The sequence below is a fragment of the Bombus terrestris genome, chromosome 14 (assembly GCF_910591885.1).
Source record: "Bombus terrestris chromosome 14, iyBomTerr1.2, whole genome shotgun sequence".
Lineage (NCBI taxonomy): Eukaryota > Metazoa > Arthropoda > Insecta > Hymenoptera > Apidae > Bombus > Bombus terrestris.
This window is the reverse complement of record NC_063282.1, coordinates 9,860,858-9,885,446: the sequence shown is the minus strand read 5'-3', so window position 1 is coordinate 9,885,446 and position 24,589 is coordinate 9,860,858. Positions and strand designations below refer to the sequence as shown.

The window sequence follows — 24,589 nt, the reverse complement described above, 5'->3', positions numbered from 1 at the left end:
ACTTCTTTGACGCAATTTCCATGTTTTTATAAATAATATGCGACGATGTGTGTTCACGCCTTCGCGAATGGAATGGTGCAGAAAGGTACCGAGCTAACTAGGCTTCTAAAAGCTCGTCTCAATCGTGTCGATATCGCAAGCTGTACGTGATTCCCTATGACGCGACGCTTCACTGCGATAGAGATGATTGAAAGGCGGTAAACTGCATCAAAATAACACAATCTTTAATGAAGGTAAGTTTAACGAAGAAGTAAGGTAATAACAGAAACTGAATACGACTGACCTGTTTAACTTGGTTTATTTGAGTATGTTTCTAAGAATGTACGATCGATTTGAGTGCCGCAGCGGCTCTAAAATGTGTCTATATACTCGAACTGTCCGAGGTAAAAGACGTTCTGCATGTTGCTGAACGTTGCTCTTCCGTGTGCTGTTTACGCGCTTTCTCATGGTGAAGCTGGCACGATACTTGAACTGACGTAAGTTGTTATGTTTTTCAGAAAGTTTTCGATGTTCCCCTAGGTCAGGAACTTCGGCGATTGTTAGCGTTACATGTATTTCTAATTAACCTTTCAGAAATCTCGAGTTTACAACAGGCTATTCAGAGCGAAAAAGATACAAATCCTAAAGAACGACTCTTTTGCTATTTACTACTCTTTGATATTCTACAAATAGCTTCGTCCAGGACTTCGTTCGCGTAGATTATTAATAGTTTGAAGCAGATTAATTTCTGTGCATGACATATCTACATATTTTTTATTATTTAATATATATTATTTAATATATATATTTTTTTATTGTTCGTAGAAAACATTAAATTATAGGAAGATTCGATTTCAAAGCAAATACGGCGTAAACGATAAGCATCCTTGTTAGACTTCTATCAAACATAGGAGCGCATACAACTCGAATGCCAGGCTATTTCTTAGCTTCTACAAAACGGATCGAGATGAAACATATCCTATTTTCTTCGCCGGACTCCAAGCTATAGGTACAACAAAGAGAGTCTCATCAAAATCTGTTCAGTAGCTTTTACGTGACGCGAACAAAGAAATAAGTAGATAGACAAAAATTTCAAAAATTAGTTTTTTGGTCTGCATAGATTACGAGTAGTAACAATACTTTCACTGTTTTATTATATGTATTATGTGTGGAGGACGATTAAACATGTTGGTATATACAGTGACGAGATGAGTTGATACTTGGTGTAGTCAATGTATTTAAAATTCTTCGCAGTATAGGGTTAATCTTCGTTCGCTCAATATTAATTCGCTATAAGAATGCTCGATACTCATTGATTGTCCTAACGATCGTGTTCATTTATTTATACTGGTCGGGAGAGTACCGGAAAGTTTAAATTCGACTTCGGTTGACGGTTGCACGTAGCGGCAACATCGTTTTGCCCGGAGTTTGTTTATCGCTACGTTTGGTACATCAAGACGGTGTCAGTGTCCCAAGGTAAAACAACAACATGAGTCGTTCTCGATTCACATCGTCCTCTGACTCATGTGTCGCTACATATGTTACATTATAGATAGATTGCAACTCAAAAATAACTTCCCTTTATGATCATTCTACGAGCTTTACGAGAATTAGCAATCTATAGTTCTGGATCAAATTTACATACAAGACATAATACGACATATTTGCGGTTCATCGAGTTTCTATCGTATCTTTAATAATACGTTTTGTTGCTACATGGTTATTATAAAATTTAGTAATAACTATTATACAACTGGTACAATCGGAAAGACGAAATCAACGTATCTCCCATATTTAGAATGTGGATCAGAAGCCTGAGAAAGAAGATTACAAAATAAATCGAAGACGAATTACGGATGAACGTAACTTGAAAGCTGCAGAAAGGACTATTGTGTGTTTCAAACAATAGGATAGAAGTCGCGCAGTAATCGAGAGGGTCAGTGGGTTGAGTTTCACGCAAAATTCCACCGAAAATCCAGGATTCCCGCGAAATTGTGTTGAACTTGCCTCGATACGCGATTGCTCTCGCACGTGTATAGACGCGAAATTACTTGGCATTTGCTGGTAACGAAGCCGGGGAGCATTTGCGAGTTCCATTGGAATACTTAGGCAACCGGAACATGCACGGATATTTTCTGTCTAATTGAATCGCTTTTCGCGCGTATCACGATCGATCCCAGAGGGTGAAAATTCCCCGGCATGTATATAACGCGCACCTAACTGCTGCAACAAGTTCATAAAGACGACGCTTAACGCACACGCGGAACCACAGACTGCTGCATGGATTGACCGGGGATTAGGCAAAGGATCGTGCAAAATCAGGCTGACGCGATTCTGAATGCCTAACAAATTGCGTAATCTTTGCATCAGGAAAGGTAACGGCTTGGTCCTTTCTTCTTCCATATACATCGCACTGTTACATCGAAGACTGCTGCATTTAACACTGTTCGAGGCTTCCGTCATGGTGTGCAATAGAAATATCACCAAATTCACTAATTAATCTTGATATATTCTTTAATATTATGGCCCAGATATTTTCAATTAATATTGATGTCAATTTAATATTGATAACAACGTACTATAAAATCTCATATAAATTATATAGTTATCTTTTTATTTATTATCTAACGTAAACCTAATTTAAACCTACTCTAAGCCCTGAAAAATATTTTCATATATCTTGGAAACTAAAGTCGAACGGCGATTGCACGTATAAGCATCGGAGACTGCACTGAAATAAGCAGACGCAACTACGACTAAGTTGCGTCGGCTGAAAAATCGACCAGGCCTTTCGGGATTCAAACCGAGTACTCTTCGACTGATCACGAGTTATATCGCAAACGAAACATATCAATTTCTGATGATTTGACATACAGAGCAATGGGAATCGTAAAGAAATTTACATGACCAGCACTTCGAAGAAATCAGCCGGTAGATGGGGAATTTCAAACTCGATGCTTATTAAAATTTGACAACGAATCCATCGAAAGTCGATTCAAAGATATCGATGACTACGTTCCGATATTTTCAGCAGTAGCAATACTTCAGATGACCAAAGATTTTGGAGACGTTGAACGAAGAATGTCAGCCCCTATCCGTAGTTTCGACAGTAATTGTATGTAAACTGCAAGGGATTATAATAAATAGGACTGTAACTGATCTTGGCGAAAAGAATTTTGAAGGTTTACATCGTTCTTAGTTGCGTGAACAATTTAGACGCTGTAGCCGTATCTGCTCTAGCACCAACAAAGTCCCAAATAAACCGCATGACGGAAGAGCACTTGCAGAAATTCAAAGATTACGATGAGGACTTCTTCAGTGTGCAAAGATACGACTCAAGTATACTCGAAACGAGGAGTCAGTAATAAAAGACACGGGTTAAATCAGCTTTGAGCGATGAACCTACGTAGAAAAACGGACGAAGTACGCTTTCAGAGACAATTTTGTAAAGAAACTGTCCAATTTCATCGCTTGCAGCGACAAGTTTTCCGGTGGAACGATCAGACGCGATGAAATGAAATCGATCAATAACGAGTTATTTGCAACGACTGTAGCTAAGAACGAAGAAATTGACGACATTTTGTAAACGGACCCGGTCGATGGACTATCCCTACAAGATGTAAAAGTTTTCATCACGACAACTTAGTCCAACGCAGAGCAATAGATTTTTGCAATAAACAACAGTTTACGAAAAAACACAGAGATATCCTGCAAGATGCAAAAACAATCATTGCGATTGGTGAAACTGTTTCGGAAAAATCAATGAATATACATACAAAAATATATATATACATCTAATTGAGACATCTATGGAGGATGACTATACGTGTTGGTGTATATAGTAATGAGACGAGTTGATACTTAGTGTAGTCAATATATTTAAAACTGTTTGCAGCACAGAGTTAGTCGTTCACTAAGTGTTGCTCGATATGCGTATGCGTACGTTCGCTCGATACTAACTCGCTACAAGAACTATTCGTATAAAAACTATACTAAGACTCGTGATTGACTACAGACTAACTCTTTGTCTTAACGCTCGTGTTCGTTTATTTATACTGGTCGGGGGAGTACCGAAAAGTTTAAATTCAATTTCGATTGACGTTGCACATAGCGGTTATATTGTTTTGTCCGGCTATATTGTTTTGTTTATTACTACGTTTGGTACGTCAAGATGGTGTCAATGTCCCAAGGCAAAACAACAACATGAGTCGCTCTCGATTCGCATCGTCCTCTGACTTATGTGCCGCTACATATTTTCCTTTATTTTCAAAGTTGATATAAATATATTACATACATATTTACTGTTGCTACGTTTAAGAAATCTTCCTAGCGTGCAAACTTAATTAACATATCGAGCTGTTGCACGATCATTGATGATCCGGACTACATGAATGCGAAAGCCATCATGATAAAAAATCGCCGAAGCAAGCGGAATTGGTTAAGAGAGGAAGGCACCGCAAAGTCAGCGAAATCTGGGCTGATTCTTTTTTCACGTAGTATTCTAGCGTGGAAAGTTTCGAATTCGTGTACTCTGCCTGCAGATATTAAAGGAATTGGACTGCGCCACTAAAAAACAGCAGGGGAATACTGTTAAAACGAAATACTGCTGGCAACGATGGATTCTACACAAAAGCAGTTCCGACTAAAGAAGTCGAAAGGACAAGGGATAATTGCGTGAGTCGCGGAAGACAAAGCAGATGTATCTACTTTTAGATATAATTAATATATAAGATTTCTTTAAGATGTTATATAGCATTTACTGATTATCTTTTGTTTGCGTAAATTTATTGTTACAAGTACATATAGTTATGTATAATATAACTGTAACATTGTAAAATTATGTAAAGTACAGTGTGATATATGCAATAAATAAGTTTCGATATATTTTGTCAATAAATAACATTTTGTTAAACGGAAAATTGTTCTTCTCGAAAGATTAATCTTTTAGAACTTGCAACCTTATTTATTTCCACTATTCAATTGTATTTGTTTGGACAGAGAATTCAGGAATTTTTATTACACGGATATCTTATCGATGATCAATGGAAATTAAAGCGCTAGTTAGGGGAGATTATTTGTGGAGTACCTATCAAACGAAATTCTCAGCGAAAAAATTCTGCTTGCCTGGGAGATATAGGCTGGAAAAGGAGGACGTGAAGCCATTTGCCACGATGCACCAAACACTGAATCCAGATGCAAGTATTGACTACGTGACTCAGCACGTTATGAGCGTATTTTCATGCTACGACACGGCCGCAGGAACTTTAATTAGGTTACGTGTGTGTAACAAACTCATAAATTCGGTGATAAGTGACTCGTTATGCAACGATCATTTACAAATAATCTTCAATACAAATACGAATCTCGATAAAATATCAAATTTCGAAATTGAACGCGCGTGATCGAGTAAAATAACAATATCAGTCGGTTTCATTATCGATCTACACTAGATACGATATTCGTTTAAATCGACGAATGAATTGCCATTATAGGCAGAAATTAATAACGAGAATGACGAATAATGTAGAACGTGCAAACGTTTTCGTTAGAAGTAATCTTGTAGAGCCGATCTCGTATTTCGAGTCGACTATCATCTAAAGGAACAACGACTAGCACGTGAAATGAGTGGAAGTACTTATTCTTGTTTGCGGGCAAAAAGTTTCCACGATACAGGACCCCAAAATCGCATCGTACGAAGCTGTGAATGGGGTTAGACGAGAGAAGCACGCCGAGAGGGATAAAATTCTTTTTCTCCTTGCGTTTTCATCCCCTTCCCTCCTCTCGCCACGATAACTCCTCTTTACACAGCTCCTTTGCGTCAAATAATTTTTTACCATCGTTACTGTGCATTCTATTGGAAAACAGCATCGAACGTTATCGAAATAATCGTTCAAATAGAAGTTCTTTTAGTCAATGAAACAAAATATCATTTATTGTATCTATGTAATTTTTCGAAATATTTCTGTCATCTATCTATATTCATTTTCATATTCAGATTATAAAACCTCGATAGAAAAAGGCTTCTTAATTTCTGCAATTTTCAATAACTTTTCTCTAAACTAAAATCGCGAGTAGTTACAAATATACGATATTTACTGAGAGTTTAGTACTTTTGATCTTGTATCTCAGTTTGATATCAATAAAAATAGTATACGCAGTGAGCAAGGGCAAAGTTTGCAGACACGAATTATTATCGCACTTATTCCCCATTTGGTACTTCAAATATTAAACTTACGATACCAATACCAATACAGTAAATATGCTCTTAACCTCCGCTTTCTTCCCTCTTTCGTCTTCTTCCGGTAAAATACAGTTTTTACGTGTGGCTGAACTCGACGCGTCATGATTCTCAATAGCTACTCGATTCGATGTACTTTCAAAGGAACAAAACTTGTTAGGAGAAAGCTAGCTGGTTATTTGGATAAAATATCGGGGATATTTTGAGTAGAAAAGACCAATTTATATGTCTCATTTCAAACACTCTCTATGCCCTAAACCATTTAATAGCGTGCGAGTACCCTCGAATAAATGAATAAGCGTTTCTGAACCATCTTTTACAGAAGAAACATATCTAACATCCGTTCTCCTAAAATCGCTGAATGTATTGCTTTATCTTTTATTTACTTTTTGTTTCCGCTATTCGGAATGATGCTAACCGGTGAACCTATTTTCTATCGTTGTCAAGCAGCGACCAACTGTGCAAAGCAGTCGGCGGTGTGAACTCGTGATTGCCTGACTACTCGTTAATTTTCAACCGGACAAAAGGAGAAAGCCAAGCGGAAAGAAACGGCTAGTTTCACCGGATGCCGTAGCCGGCAACCTTCCAGAATGCAATCCGGCCCGGGACTACGGTTACATTTAGCTGCTCTACGGACGAAGGAGCCGGGCTGTTTGAGTTAATGAAAGGCCGAAAGGTTGGAGACGCTGACGAAGCGTGCGCGGCCTCTACTCCACCCTTTTCTCTGCAGTTATCCCTCGTGAGGATCTGCTTGCGCCCAGACACGTTTCGCCCTTCGCGCGTTCCAGACTCAAGTGTTAATGCGTCTAGGCGTCGCACCACGATCCTTTTCCGTACTACTTTCATTCGATGTTTCGATTGGTCAATTAACTCAAATCTCAGACGACACTTCGATTCATTTGTGTATTTTTTTTTTTTTTTTTTAGTCTTTGCGTATTTTATAATCTGTAGTGTATTAGTGTATTTTCTGATCTGCAGTGCACTTTAAGTAAGTAACTAAAAATAAGAGCGATCGAAACGCAAAGAACCACGACTATGTCGTCTAATAGACATCGTGACAATTCAAAATCTAAAAGTAACAAAGTATTTCGTCCGAAGGGACGAAGACGCGAACGTTTTCGGTTGATAATTTTATCGGTAATTTTATGACTCACGCATTCGCAATCAATAGGCTGCGTTTGAGTCAAGATTTGAATGCTTAGAATCATTCCCTCCAGTGATTCTAACTGTAATTTAATTTTCCATGTCCGTTGTGGTCTCAATGGCCGGGTGTGTCATTAACGCCGTGACTTCCGAAGGATAATATGGGTAATTTCAACGATCCGATCGGTCTAGGACCATCCGAAAGAATTTCCGTGAGCCCTGTCTAATTAAATTCAAAGTATTCTCTTCCAAGATCTCTTCCCATCAAGAATCTCCGCGTTTCGAGCGCACCCGCTGATTGGCCATTTGCTTGCGTTGATCGGCGAAAACCGATCAACATGCATATTTTTTCGGCACTTTCGTTTGGGCCTTGCTAGATCGAATCTAAGAAGGTCAGTCTCGTGCGAGCTTTTGAGTGGCGAACATCTTCTTCAAGCAATCGTGGAGTGAGAATCGTTTAACCTCTCAGCAGTCGGAAAGAACAGTCTCGTGCGGAAATGATGTGCTTCATTTTCTGCGTTATACCTCTTCAACATCACCAACATGATAGTAGACATCAATTCAATCGACGTCAGAGCCACCACAGATGGCATCTTAATAGAATCTTGTTTCTTTGTAGTATCAACTGTCCTTTTAAATAATTCAAATTTATCTAATAACAACAATTTTTCATTTTCCAATTTATTTATTTGCTCTTGCATATTTTATACTTTGTTCTCATAATACAGCGTAGCTTCTTCTCGATTTTCTAATTCTTCTTCCAGTATATTAACTGCTTTAGTTTCTTTTGTTAAGTGCTTGTTAATATGCCCTTAATAAGACGTCTATTGTTTCTTGTTTTTCAAATAACGTTTCTTCTTGTTTTTTAATTATACGTTCTCCTTCTTCTTTCTCTTGTGTAGTAGCATGAATATATTCTTATTTTGTTTAATTTAAAAATGTTTTAAGTTTCTTAGCTTGTTCCTCTTTGACAGACAAGTGAAATTTTAATTCGTCTACATAACATACTGTATCTGCATCAGAACAGACACCTTTTTGTACCGCACTTAACAAATCACGTTTACGTAATTACAGCCCCTTTATTTTAATTCAATCAGCATTTACGCGTGAACAAATGATTTTTGTATTTGATAATGTTCTGTTGAAGTGGAACGATTTACAAATGCACTGAGAAGATCGACAATTTGTAAATCTCATGAACCAGTGAAAGTGAACTATCAGAAAATGATTATAATCCCGATTTTTGTAACTATATGGGACAACAAGGAAATAAATAAATAAATTCATATAACATTAAGATAGTGTGATAAAGATTCAATAATGACGATAAATTTAATGTGATTTTTTCGAAAAGTGTATTATAATTGTACAATAATAGACTAAGTGAAAGGTGCGTAAGATCTGCGCCGAAACGTGTGGCCGTCAAAACGCTAAAAAAACAATTGATATTACAAGGAGAATGAAAGCGATATTCACAGTATAAAGATGAAATGGTTTCCAACAAATATTTCAATCTTTGTTTATGATTATTTTATTAGATTATTTTATGTATCACTTTAAAGCTGAGAATTCTCTTCCTCACACACAATTTGAATTTTTTACTTTTTATGTATAAACAGCTTTTTTAGGACAATATGAAGTATACAAAAATCGGACATTGTATATGTTGCAAACCTAACATTTACGAACAATATGTACATAACATATGTCTAATGAACTAAATAATTAGTTGAAAATATTAAATTATTGCTTAGGCATGAGTCTTGCGATTTTCAGTTGCATGCAACGTCTATGAAGCTAACAAACTGAAACAAGAAACTTCTTGGGTGAAATTGGTATCAAGCAACCATACGCAGCTGCATCTTGACTAATAACTTGTATGCTTTGGAAAGTTTTACTGCTGTTTGTTAACATTCATGGTATTACGTTCTACCATACACGAAACTCGATAATAGCATTTAGTAACCATCAACATGACATGATTTTAAAATACTATATCGGTAAGGAACTATAATAACATCGGTTGAATATAACAAAGTTTTAACTTACATTGTTATTCTTTTACTTAATGAATTATCTCATGCAATTAGCAAATACAAATATTTTAAATTCGTCTGTTTAAAATTCTGTAATTATTTCTTCAATGCGAGAACCAACGCAAGCGAGCCACCAAATTTTTTCCATAAAAATCCCTCAAATTTATAACCATACAAAATATGAACGGGCTATTTGTATCTCGTATTACGTTCTCTGTTCAATTTTTGTTTTTTCTAGAAATCCATCAGTTTTTAAATGTTTTCTCGTCGGCGGTTTTTCCGAGAGAAAAATATCATTTGTGTAAACCTACACGGGACGATTTATATATTTTTTATTGATAAAAACCGAAATTTCATCCGCAAATGGCTCAAAGACCATTCGATCCGTACTTGATGGAAAAATTCGAGATTCGGGGACAAAGGAAGAAGAGAGTCGCTTCATAAACCGCGACATTTTCGAAACATTCTCGCAGTAGAGAGAACGCGTATGTAATCAGATATATAGGTAAAGGAAGTAGCTGTGAGAGGAGTGCACCAACACACAGAAACATAGTGTGCGCGCACAAACCAGTGATAAGCTAAAGTAGGTTCGAACGTTCATCGATCGAATGTTTCGGAAAAATCTTCGTAAATGCCCCGGAGAAAAGAAGCAACGTTTTCAAGTAGACTCGAATCTAAACGCGACAGATCCAAATTCTTTAAGAGTACATTGGAAAATACTATAAAAAAAAAGTGTTTCGAATGAAAATCAAACACTAGTTGAATACATAGGAAACTTTATGAAATTCTTGCTAGAAATTCTCCATTCACTTAAAATCATTTTCCTCAGCTATCATCTATCTACATATACTGGGTAGCCCATTTAACTTTATAAGTATAGAATATCGCTTCGCATCTTTCCTTGTTTTTCATACATTAAGTTTTGCAAAATTAAAGTTGACATATCTACTAAAATGTCTGCTAATAGCTCTTAATTAATTTTAATTAAGCATAAATAGGTTAACATTTTTTTGTGGACAATATCCAGTTGGACCAAATTAAGAAATACATGAATCTATTAAGAACAACATCAATGACTTTTATACGCCTTCACCTATGGAAAAAATAATCATGTCAAATTATGTCTCTCTCAAAATCACTCAACTTGTACCTGAAATACTTTTTAATATTATCAGAAACAAACGAAATATTCCAAGTAATAAAGTTAAGCAGATTATTCCTGATAATATAATGCAAAAGTAATTGATCTACTTATCAACGCAAAACCCAAGCCGTTGTACCTACAAACGTCAAATTTGAGCAGTATACTTCTTTTATAACGTAAGCGTGGAATAAGGAAGGATTTTTGGAAATAAGGAACCGAACAGTAAAAGAGTAAAAAGAGGGTAAAACATTTTTATAGAATAACAGCATCTCTATGTCCTCTAAAGCCATTCGAAAATCTTCATATAAACTTGTCATTAAAAATAAACGAACACGCGTTTCGCGTTTGTCGACATTCAACTCCTAAAAAGTGTTCAAACAGAAGGTGTTACGTCACGTGAAAAGGCCCAAGCATCATTAGAGAGGCCCTCAATAAACCTAAGGCCCCACCATAAACCGAGTCTTATTAGCTTGCAGGAACCTTTAATCCTGCAAGTATTTTCGGTTTATAGCTGGTACATAAAACAATCCTTAGGTCTATTGTATGTTGTATTGTATGTTGAAAAGCTGGTTTTTCCCATAAACAAAGTCACCCCCATGAGCCACGTTGATAGGAGGCTTTTTCCTTCTATCTTTATTGCTAACGTTGGTCATAACCAATCGGCATCGCAAATCGGTACCCTCACTTTCCTAACTAAAAAGTGTGAGCAATGAATCCGCGTTCTTCGTTCAAAGAGCATATCCTTACCGAGCTTTCCTCCATAATCACATAAGAACGAGCTTCACTGCTTTTGCGACAACAGGAGGCTCAACTCAACTTCTACATCCCTTTAGACTTGCTCTCATCACTACAGAGCAGTCACATCATCTATACTGCTTCTACTGTTTCTACGCCATCAAGAGGGTCAACTATACTTATTCTCGAACCTATAGAACAATCAACTTATTCTCTAAACTATAGAGCAGTCACTACATCCCTCTAGTCTTGTCAACTTGTTCTTGGAACGACAGAACAGTCTATCATCGGGAGTCTATATCAACTGAACATTCAAGCAGTTCTATCTCAGTTCGAATACTTTCAACCTCAAGATATCTTCGAAGACCACCTATCTACCCATACTCAATCTCGGTCTTCAGATCAGTCAACATCTACACGGATTCTCTCATCTACGAGTAAACCTTTTCTTCGTCGCCTGTATCTTAAGCAATGGCGTAAACTCATCAGTGTAAAGTTGTAGGAAATATATATTTTATAACCCTGTTAATCGCAGTGTTATACCAACTCAACCTATTATCTCAACGGAAATCAGGGGATCGATCTATTCGCGGCGTCGATTATTATAATCGTAATGGGAATTTACGACTCCCGTTGATGTGTTTCCTTGCGATTGCGTTTCCCCGCGATTGGCCGAATTTACAGAAGATAATAAACATGAACTGAAATACTGTGCGGATGAAATCGCCGGCGGGCAGCTACCTTTTAAACAATTACAAATGCAAACGTTGCAATAGAATTTGTAGGAAGCCTTGTTCGTCGTGCATAATTTTCCTAAATTTGTTAGAAGAAATTCAACAGAGACGTTGGTGTGCTTCTTCCTGACCCTTGTGATTCAATTGTTGCTTGTAAGGGGTTCGATCCATTCGAGTATCAAAGTAGTTATAAGCAGATTATCGAAACTTGCAAGTACTCGTCCTGAGGTTCGAAACCGGCTTGTGAAGATCGAATACTTGGCGAGTACGGCGAACAAACTTGCACTGTAAGATGAAACATATTCAGCCGATCGGGTCTTGCTGGGCCGGAGATTTGAACCCAGGATTTTCCGCTTATCGGGCAGGTGCTTTCCAAATTAAGCTACCTAAGCTGTCGGCGAATATTTTCTCCCAAATTTTTACATGTCGCTAGGTAGCTGCTTACAGTATCTTGCGAGTAGTATCCAAATTCTGAGAAGTGAATACTGGTCATCGTATTTGAATCGGATTTATAATATTATACATTATTTATTTGTATTTATTTGTTTTTGAGGTGGTATGTGTTGTCCGTGATAATTATAGTTGCCGGCTGTAGATGTCGCTGCTGGGGTACCGCTATTATTCTTCTATTTGTGCGTGGAAGAAAAATAGGACTACAGGCGCCGGGAATCGAACCCGGGTCCCGAACGTTCGAAACCTAAGGCGCTAACAACTGCTTTTTTTTATAGTGTTTATTGGCCAGTATTTGTGTATTACATATGTGTATTTTCCATAATAAACGATGAATTCGGTTGTGAGATGGTTCAGGCAAAAGTACCGATACGTGATGGTACGACATAGCCATGTAATATTTTGTTTGTCGGAATTACATTTTTTTAGGTTTACACTTGTAACTTAAATTTAAGTCGCTGTAGAGCGGTGCTTATGTACGATATTGTTTTTTTTCTTTCCATCTCTGTCCTGAAAACCTGGTCGCAAAAACAGGACAGCGCTAACAACTGCGCTATCGTGTCCGTTACTAGTTAGTGTCGAGTGGCGGTATTTGTTGTCGAGTGCCGCCACATTTTATTTTTTATTGTGGTAATTTTATTTATTTGTATTGCATTTATAATAATATACATATTAAACTTGGTTCCATCGCTGATACAAGCCATATTGGACACATAAATGCACGTTGAAGATGGGTTTATAAAGGACAGTAGCCAGAGTGGATACAGATGTGTATATAAACCCGTACACAGCCGAAGCGTATACAAAGCTCGCGTGTGCATGCAAATACAGGTGAATGCAAAGCGCGTGGCGCAACTACGAAAGCATGTTTTTGTAACATAAAGCATCGGTTTGTAGATAAACGTATATGCTTACGTACGTTTGAGCCACAGCCTGCAATACACACGCATTTGATTTCGAGCAAGTTCATATATCGGGCCGTTTCAAGTCGGAAAATAGAGAGAGAAACACATACGAACGTGTAAACCCCATCAGCTGAAAGATCCTTGTGCTCCTTGCTTGCGGTTGCACTCCATGAGCAAATAAAATAGCGCTCGATGCAGTATTGATAACACCGGCGGCGTCGTAAATTCACGATGAATCCTATTCGAAGAATTGGAAAGTGATTTGTTATTCCCTTTTGGGGTATCGCTTCGAACAGAGAACGCATCGTTAGCCAGTCTGCTTTAGGAAATCTGAGCTGATGCATGTACCGCTTAATTGCTAATTACAGTTGTGCCATAGCTTATACAAAAAGGAATTAATGAAGTTTACAGCCTGTTAATCTTACTTCATTTTTAGTTTGGTTTTAGGTCTTCTTTTTTATTTTTCAGACAATTTATTCGGATGGTATAGAAAACTTATAGTACGTGCACATGAGAGGATTCGAATCGAAAGAGACTCATATTATTGTGCTTTGGAGTCCCAACGTTGTTTTGATTTGCTAAATTCAAAGGTGAACAAACTCCGGACAAAACATTATCGCCGTTATTTTTAATCGTCAACCGAAGTTACATTTGAACTTTTTGTAATACCACCAGTCGATACAAATAGACGAACATGCTCTCTAGGACAATCATTATAGCGAGTCATAGAGTCGAATAGCGAGCGTAGAGTTGAACTACTGTTCATTGAGCGAGCGACGATTACGACCGGCATACACTATCTCTGTACTTGTACTTAAAATGATTTTAATATACACTGACTATTACAATTTTATCACTCGTCTCTTTAATGAGTTAACAAGTATAATAATCCACGATATACACAAACTGAAGGAAACTTTCAAGACAATGCATTTTTATCGTGTTATTATGCAATTATATGTTTGGAGTTAGGATTTTATGCAGTTGCTTGTTGATTTGTCAAGTAACATCGATTTTCCGAAATAATGATAAAATGGAACCTAAGTAAGAACACGTTCCACCTACTTTGAACATTTTACATGGATATTAAGCGTTTCGTAAACACTTAGTTATATCCTTAAAAAGCGACACTAGATATTTGCCCATCTATTCAATTTACACTATACATGTTCCTATATTTCATTGATATTACGATATCTTATCCTTCAATAATGTGGAAATATTTCCATGGAAAAGAAAAACACAATCCTAGAAATATGAAGAGACGTTGCTGGTTCTCTAAAAAAACATTTCATTCAAGAAAAAATTTTCTCCATCAAGAGAGGAAGTCTTGTAGAAACTTCCTACTGTCCTGTATAACTATCTTTCGCAACAAAAAAAAATTATTACGTCTAATAAAATATTGCGCAGTATATAAAGAAAAGAAGTAATATAGTAAACACAGTATTCTTGTCAGTATTGTAATATTCTACTATACGTGCTATCACGTTTTCTCATATTTTATACAAAAAAAGGACAAAATATAAAAACGTTTTTGAGAAACTAAAATAAATATCACCTGCCCTTTTCTATACAAATAATAACTATCACAGAAAAAGTGTGCAAATATAATGTAATATTTGTAAAAATTGAATGGTATGGTGTAGTATATCTCCGTCTATTGCAGCTCGCGAGGCAAAATATATAAAATTCACATGGCAGTCGGTACGTTAACGTGTCATGTATGTACAGTATGCAATGTAGAATCGGAAACAGCAGGATTTGCCTTTTTCAAAATTGTTCAATTTTCTTCACAGCCATAAACGAGAGAACGAAACCGTTCGCGATAAAGATTCAACAGCGTCAACCAGCGAACATCAGCCTGCCTCTATGATTTACGACTCGGTGACGCTCTTATCGGGACAGCCTGCTGTTTACAGCGCGATTCCGTAAGCGCCGGTACAAACGGCGGCGTTACGCTCCGTCGAAAACTCATAAAATCACAATATAAATTACGGGACAATAGGCCAGCAGATACCATGAGGAAACCATTGTATCGCCAGCAGACAGGTAACAATGGTCCACTGGGACAATAATATGCCAGAGAGGGATGTAATTATCTTTGGTGCACGAGATACTCGGCATTGTCACGCGAATGTCTATCCGACCGCTATTCGAGGCGTCGGAGATCCGTCAAACGATGAAAGATCCGCGCCGGTTTCAAAGTTTCCCCATGGAAGTTTCATCGATCGTGGTTACCTACGTACAAGCAAATTAATCCTCGTATTAATCATCAAGCAACAATCGATCCTCTTCACACGATTCCTTTTCGCATTTGATTTTTATTCAACTTCTTATAGAAATTGATCATATCACGATACATTACTGCTTACATGCAATACTAATGCGACAGAGTTTTTTATTTCGAAACTAATTCATATAGATGTTTTTAAAGTAGAAAATGATAAGATTAAATGACATCGTTGTGATGTATTCTTCTTTAGCGATAGGAAAAAACGAGAGTATCGATGTCTTGTACTATCGCGTTTCGCGTTTCCGTTCGATGGAAGAAGCTTTAACTCCTGTGTATACTGTCAAGTTCTAGGGTTTTCAGAGGAAATTGTTTTATCGACGATCCCGATTACCCTGTTGCCGACGATAAGAGAGATCTATTCGTATAAGTGGATGACATGCATATATAATGGACGACCGAGTTGGAACGAATACAAAGTTGTTTTTAAGTGGTTTTATTGTTTACACGATTCACCGGAACTTTCCTCTCTATACCATATGTATAGAAAATGAAGTTGTTGGATTCAGTTGACGCGAGTTTGCTTATAATTACGAAGGTGATACAACATATTGATATACGCTGAGAAAAGGATATTTTTTGAACAGGCTTTAAGATCACGTTTCAAGGATGTACATATGTCTCTACACAAGAATTTAAATGGATGAGTGAAAGAGACAGGAAAAACAGAGAAAAGTGAAATGTGTGCGTGCTACAATAAATGCTTGCGGAAAATGTGTGCACGACTAGATAAAAGTTGGCGGTTGAGTTCAGAATTCAAAGTTGAGAGGCAGAGAGTTTCTGGGAGAATCGAGAGCAAGAGCTTTTGAGTGTGAATTCAGTGGAGAGTTTAACAGAACGAGAATGCTAACGTAACCAAATTACCATTTATAAAATACCATTATTGTTCTCTTATTTAACATTTGTATTATACGTATATTAATATATTAAAATCCAGTCAAAGTTATAACAGACTGCGAACTTTTATGCAACTGAATGTATTCAAATATTCAACTTATACGTAGGAAATATGCCATATCATGAAAGATATATGTCAATTAATGTAATAAAAAATAAATATTATACTTATATTTACGCAATGTGAATCATGTTCCTTTCTACCTATATTTAGTATCATAACTTGCGTTACAATAAATAACGATAGTTTTTTGAAGCTTTTCTATCACAAATTGGTATCACTTATCTGAAAAAATTAGTTTATAGATTATAAAAAAAGAAATACAGGTATTTGCAGAAATATACATATTTAAATTTGCTTCAGTATCATGCCGAGACCCCAAAATTTTGGAAATTTCCAATATTATATCGTAACCAATATTTGTTTTCGAATATTTATTAACAAAATTCATTTTTATTTCATTCCCTCTTGCGTTTCTTAAAGAATTATGAATTCAATTTATTCCGAGCAGTTATATTTGATATAAATTAATGAACTAATTGTACGGTAGTTATTTTATGAAAGTATCATGGATCATAATAAATGTGAATCAAAGAAATATATGTAACTATATCGTTCGTGTAAACTATGCAAAACACATGTAATATGAAAGATATGCATCGCCGTAAAAGTTCACAATCTAGTTATAAAACTTACAGTTAGCGCATCGATTTTTTTAAATCCTTCTTCAATCAAATGGAACTGTTTCCAATTTATAACGATTACCATTCCAGAATTCCAAAATTCTTAGAATCAAGCTGTTACAGTTTTTCTTCGTCTATCCTTTCTTTTAAAATAATTTATCTTTAAGACGTTGTTACTAAAAATTAATCTACAGCGTAGGCTGAAAAAAGTTACACACGAAAAAGTTAAATTTTTAAGCGAGTAAGAGAAGAACGAACGTCTCGTCGTACGTGTACCTGTTCACGGAGAAAATTTATCGTCGATACACAACGCGCCAAGCGCTTAAACTGAATCATACGATTTCTCCGCAGCTGGCTGTAACCGCGATAGAAAAGGAAGGCTGCAACGCGAAGGATTTTCGTGTGCCGAGAAAACACGCGGCGGCAGCGCCGCGTGAAATTCGCCCAGGCTTCGGCTCCGACCGAATTGTTTGAATTTTTGATCCGTGAAATTAAATCTCTCGTCAGTTTTGCTGCCGGGTTGCAACGACGTCGCATCCTCCACGACGAACAAGATCGCGTCACAACGCAAATGCAATACGTTGCGACAAATTAACTTTCCCCCGTTCACCCCTTTTCGTTCTATGCGAGCATGCTGCATTGAATTCGCAGCGTTTTCAGCTAAAAAATGCTGAAAACGATACAAAGAGAATGATAACAGTCACACGTTCGGAGAAAGACGACACATAGAGCGAAAATAACGCTTATTAAGGCGAAGTATTTGCATCTGACAATTCGCGGAAATAAACCGTTTCCGTACACTTTCCGATCTTTCGATAATGAAGATAATTTCCGAGATCAAAGTGGATAAGATTTTTTTATTGAAGAACTGGAGCACGAAAATTGAGTTTTCTCAATAAAGCTGTTTTGTGAAATTTTTTGTTCTTTGATTATTCTTTATCAAACTAAATGGCGGGGTTTAAATTCGGAAAATCGTTTGATTGCGAGTACGTACAGTTCTATTTTTTAAGAAGCTTATAAACAGAAATAAGATTGTCGAAAAGGGGCGAATTACAAAGAAAATCCAGCGCATGAAATATTTCGCAAACTGAATTAAAAATAGCATACCTTGCATCAAAATGAATTCAAACCAATTGGAAATTAGCCGACAAGTTGCAATAAACTCAACAATTTTGTTCAAAGGATGTAAATCGGAAAACATGACTGAAAACCAACAGATCGTGATGGAATTAAATCAAGTTAAAAGTACAAAGTCAAAAGTATCAAGAAATTTGTCCAATTTACCAAGTCGCATTCACCGTGCTCAATTGCGGAGGACACGAAGAGCGGTAATAAAGGAAAACCAATTAAGTTCCGCGAGACAGGAAAAATAAGGGAAGTACGCCTTTCTCGAGGCTCGTGAAATTTCATGAATATTTCTTACTGTTTCCTGGATATTCCACGTTCTACAATTACGCACAACACCCTGTATACGCATATACGTGTTATATATGCGTTGGTGTTACATGAAGAAGTAAGTCGATAATATAGAATAAAATTATAGAAAACATACAGAATAAAATTTGTTTACACAACTCTCTTTTTGCTTGCGAACTTTATTGTACGCGTATGAAACGATTCGAAGCGACTCAAACAGCACCTCCGTCTGTAACGTAACAATTTGGAATTTTTCTTGCCTGCGAAATTCCGCTTGTTCCGTGATCTTTTCAAGTTTCTTCCGCGAACTTCCAAAACGACCCATATAACGGCGCTAGGCCGACAAGATTTCATTAAAAAATCTCGATGGGAAGAAGACCCGGCGAGATAGAGTAGGAAGAAGCACTCCTTTATTCTCGCTTTATCCATATTTCGCGGTGCTCTTGTTGCTAGTCAAGCATCTTTAAAGTTACAGTAAGATTCAAAGCGTTACGTATTCCGTCCATAAACCTTTGCTATGGCTGCAGGCAAGTGGAATTGGTCCGCTTTCAATGGAGCTATTTGATTTCTAAAGTACGGGACGATTCTTTGTCGATGACCATCAGCTAAATGAGACAAAGCTTCATTGTGCCCGTATACGTTCACGTACACGTGAATTTTTGTTTAAAATGTCGCCATATTTCGTTGGGATCAAACAAGAAAGTTCACGGATTTTTCAGCTCAATTTGTAACTAACGAACGGACGCCCGCGTTATCCAAGATAGCCACATAACTAGAGATACACGACACGGTAGAAAAATAATTAAGCACGATGTGACTGTATGGGAGAAAACAAGGCGAAAGTATGCGGTAACATTTTTTCCTATGTATCCTCGTTTCTGAGAAAATGGTGTTTGTAAACTTGCCAGACACACCGCCGCTTAGAAGATATTCACGAGAAGTAAAACAAATCTAAAATAATGAATAGATTTGCAAATATTTAAACAAATTTGTATTTTTATGAGACTAATTTAAAACGATGGATTCTAAATTTTATATTAAATTTTATTAAAAATAGTACTTCGGATATTTTACACGTTTTAAATTTCCGAGATATCTGCGGTCTAATAAACCGAAGGAATCTTATAATGACGACATAATGTTTCTGCTAAGATGATAAGAAAATGTAGGACATGGGCTGATTACATTTTTTCGTATTATCCGAAGGTATATTTCAAATATCGATTTAAATAGCAGAGTTAAATAACAGACGGCACAAACTAATTGGACGATCATATAGTTTTAATTAATTAATGATTAATTTGTATATTACAGTATGTGTAGAAGTTTAGTATATATTAATTAGTATAGAATATACATCAACGCAAATTGTGCCTAATATGTACATATGAGTTAGGTACGTGATGAAATCAATGAAAAAGTCAAAGAGAAATTTCTGAAAAGGAAGTAATTCACTGGTTATAGGATTTAATCATCATTCATGAAAATACTTGTTTATTCTATCGAAATATATTTTTATTTACTCGATATAAAAAGGAAGCAGAAAGTGAGATCGTACGAAAACAACCAAACGTTGCGTAATGAGTACTTTTGGAGATAGAGAAAAAAAAAAGTGATGTAACTCAATTTTGAGAAGGCGAATGAGCCCGAAGTGTGCAATCTGGTTTTGGAACAAGACCACGTTTTTCTCATTTTTGTGGGCTTGTTTCGCAGCATCAGGGAAAACCACACTCATCATCCTTCTTTAGAACAAGTAAATAACAAGGAAAATAAATGAACCGAGAGAGAAACACAACCGTTCGTAACCTGGACCTTCTTATTCTCCGCATAGCTTATTTGCCGAGTGAAATTAAAATTTTTATTAAATCTCAACAGATTTGAAATACGCATATCTGACTACTTTTTGATAAAACCACTACTAGCAGAGATACTCTACCTTGGAGATAATTACAAAATTAAAAATGATATTAGTAACAAGAAAAATACGTACTATGTATTCAGAAGTTATCATATTTTAGGAAGCAGCTAATAGCGTTTTAAATTGAATTTTTGACAATTTTAATACTAAAATTCTCGTAAAAATTTCAGATTCTTGGTTTTTTCAGGTACTAAAAATATTTGTAATTAATTGTAATTATAATTACTGATGATTATATCATGTTAATGTTTATCATTAACAAATGAAGATATAATTGTATATAAACTACCATACGTGACTCATAGGACAATTAGAATTAATATATTTAGGGCAAGCACAAATGGACGTTGTAATTACAAAATGAAGTTAATACTTACTAACAGCATGAATTATAGGAACAAATAATTTATAGAGTAGAATTCCGATAATTTGGCATGCTCGAGATTTCAATAGTTCCAGATTTGTTGACCATACCTGTAATACCTGTAAAAAAGAGAACAATAACTTTTAAAAAACGATAAACAGGCGACATATTTTGTGATAATTGAATGATAAATAAAAACTCTGTTACTATGTAGAAATAATAGTGTTTCAAAGAAACTTCATTAGCAAGGTACACACAAATGATTGTGGTTCCCTGATCCAGTAACCAGAGATTCAGTTACACATCATCCTACGCGAGACATAAATAAATATTTCCTTTGTATCGTTCAGTCCCAATATGCGTTCAATATCTTATCGTAAACGCGTGTGTATTCTCCTGATATATGAAACACAAAGACTCTGACATTATTTTTTCCTTCAGTGTTCCCTCATAGGATCCATAAACTAGCATAAGTGGAGCGCGAAGGGAGGAAAACCATTACCCCTAATGTAGAAACTGGGTCAGAAGATGAAGGAACGTGATATCTTTAGCGAGATCGAAAATTAAATTACTGAAATCTCGGAGATAAATGACAACCTGCAATGATATAATTCGTTACAAAAAAGGTAGTAATGCTTTGTAACTATAGACTACGAACGTTGCGTTAACGAGAAATTTAAAGCTGCGAAAACGTACAGAGTGTTATATTTCACGAATAGACTGCGGATTTCTGCGCATCTGTGAAAATTTAAAAGACGCAGATAAACATGGAATTCGCGCAATACCTATGCAAGAATATATAAAAGATGGAAAGTTATAATGTTCGTTAAAAATACTTGTTATAATATCTGACGACTGCAATAAATCTCTCAAGTTGTATTTCTTTGGTTTGTACTTATAGAAATATGAATTCGCATAAAAATCCGCGGTCTATTCGTGAGTATTCAAACACTATCGTGAGTTAGTATACGGTTGCTGTAAATTGACCAAAGTATCTGACCGTATGCCCTATTTTATGGTACTTGATTTGAACTGCTGAAAGGAAAATCCCAGGACACGTAATTAATCCTGTTACGGTCTCTTCTATGTCGCGATTTTACTCCTTTTAACAAGCTACAAGGTTTGTAACAAGATTTCAAGAAAAACGTTAACATACACTTAAAACCGGAACTCGTGCATATCAACAACGATTCTTTTATACTTTCTTCAAACATAAGAAACTTGTTAATGATATAAAAAATGCGATTAAATCTAGAATGTTTCAAAGAACGCAGCAACTTATTGTAGCATTAAACTAACAAGATTAAATAATTGTGAGAATAAAACGCGACTAGAAGTTCAGAGATTGCAAATATGTACGCATAAAATACGAAGTTCTATGGGTATGTCACACTGAAGCTTCCAGACAACTAATTATACATTCTGAATACCTTCTTCCGCAACTCTAAGTCCTATTCATTCTCATTCATCGACGCTATCCGATCCGAAACTTCTGCCGATGGAAACTGCACTATTTTCTGAACAACGCTCGAACGTCACACCTATCGAAATTGTAGCTACGTTAAATTTCACGGAAAAATTGGGAAAAATGTTTGAATACTAGCTATCGTATAAACGAAACAAAGTGTAATCGGATAGAATTTGCTTTGTAGTTGCAAAACGTGATGAAGCTCGCATCAACGAACGCGTGTTCCAATTACGATGCCTATTCGAGAATCGATGAAAGTCTACACGAGATAAACGTAATTCGATTTGTCATGAATAAAAAGAAGAAAGAAACAGATTAAAGCAAAGAAAAACTTCGATGGTTTTCTGTTTTATGATGTATTGGGTTAGTTGCAATCAGCGTATTCGATAAGACAACACGAGAATGCTACTTAGACCATAGAAAAGTGTAACCAACTGCGAAAATCGAGTCTCTGCCGGCAAAAGCCCAATAAATATTGCACGATTCCATGACCTACCGCAATGTGATTGAGCATGCCAGCCACGCAATCGGTAAAGCCAGCATTTTTATTAACTTTTCGAACAGCGAGCACGAACGAACTTCGATACACGAATATATACGCTTGTTCTTTTATTTTTTTTTTTTTTTTCATCAAATTTATTAGATGTGAACCTTTTTTATTCATTTCTGTTTCGAATCCCGAATGATTCTAAAATCTTTGCCAGATTTTTTCTCTACGGATTTAAGATATTTTTGAATGCTATTTATTTGAGTGGTTTAGATTACAACAATAGTTAAAGTATAGTCTGCAGCATGCTATTGTACGGTGTACTAAGCGTGTTTCGCGATTGAGGCAAATCATAAAAAAGATAATTTCAATATTCTTCATTCTTTTAAATTTAACAATCATATATTTTTCTATACACCAATCGACATAGATTTTTATCTCCTAATAGTTCTTAAACATTTTAATAACCTGCCAACGATTTCTCAAATTTACTACTTAAGTTCCTTTAAATGTTCCAATACTTACGAACAGAGTTATATAGCATTCGATAGTAATAGGTAGCAAGTTGACTGAGACATTTCTAAAAGAATCAAGAAAGTTGACTAAGAATTTCAATAACGAAGGAACTGAAAATTGACATTCAGACGTTTATCAAAGTAACATGGTTGATGACGCTTTCGCGAAAATCCCCTGTCGACCTTCGGTCCAGCAAATACTCCCGATATCGAAAGGTTTCCAGCAGATTTACCACGATTTCTCGAATCGTAAATCATCCTCAATTCAGCGATGCTTTCCATACCGTGGGATTCGTAACTCTCTGCTACTGGCAAACATTCTCTTTTGATTAGAACACGCGGCACGAATCGAAACGGCTCGAGTCGGATATAACATCGTTTGTGACGCAGCGCGTCCGCGAAATGAGTTTGGAAGTTGCCATGATTTCTCTTTCGAGGCAGTGATTCCTCGAGATCCGTCGGCTTTTCTACCTTCTCATCGATTCTGCTTGAATTTACATTAGCTATAAGAAATATTGACACGACATTTGCATACCAGTTAGTTACGTCCAAGTATATTAATTTTCGTATCATCTAGCGGTAATCTTGTATCATTAAAAAATTTTCTACCATAAAGACGGAAGGTAGACTCTAATAAAAAGAAACTTCACTGGAAGATAAGAGTGTATGAATGATGTTGGACAATTAATTCGTAGAGAAATATTCTTCGCTCTTTCTTATTCGAATGTGATAATTGGAGGAGAAATTTTAATCATAGGATTAGGTCGAAGAGAAGCTCTTTTCGAGTTATACCTCTTAGGAAATACTTTGTTAATTTGAAAATCCAATTTCAAACTTGGTACCATATATAGGTTTTCTCAAAGATGAAATAAAGATATGTGACCTGTGTTATATCTCCTTTGACTTTTATTTAGGAGAATTTATGCTGCTGAATACATCACTTTAACGTTTAGAAGGAAGAAAAGGAGAAGAAATTTAGTGGGAAGAAATTATAATATATGGAGGTGTGAAAATTACTAGACTGAAGCTATAGAAAGGGCAGGTTCTTTATAAAGAAAAGGTTTGAAATTTATGGCCATTTGAAGTTTGGTGTTTTAGAACGTTGAGGTTATTTTTCTAGGTAATAAATTGTTCGCTCCCTTAGAATAGAATCAGTAATCGTAGGAAACTTCTTCGATTAAAACGA

General features: G+C 36.1%; 1 protein-coding gene across 1 annotated transcript in view; it reads right to left on the bottom strand.

Annotated features, from left to right (window-relative positions):
- The window catches only part of LOC100646390 (zwei Ig domain protein zig-8), a 460,535-nt gene that overhangs the window by 390,857 nt on the left and 45,089 nt on the right, over positions 1-24,589 (bottom strand). The window contains exon 2 of the mRNA XM_012316538.3: positions 21,044-21,052. Coding sequence (XP_012171928.1) covers positions 21,044-21,052 — 9 coding nt within the window. The remainder of the gene's footprint in view (positions 1-21,043; positions 21,053-24,589) is intronic.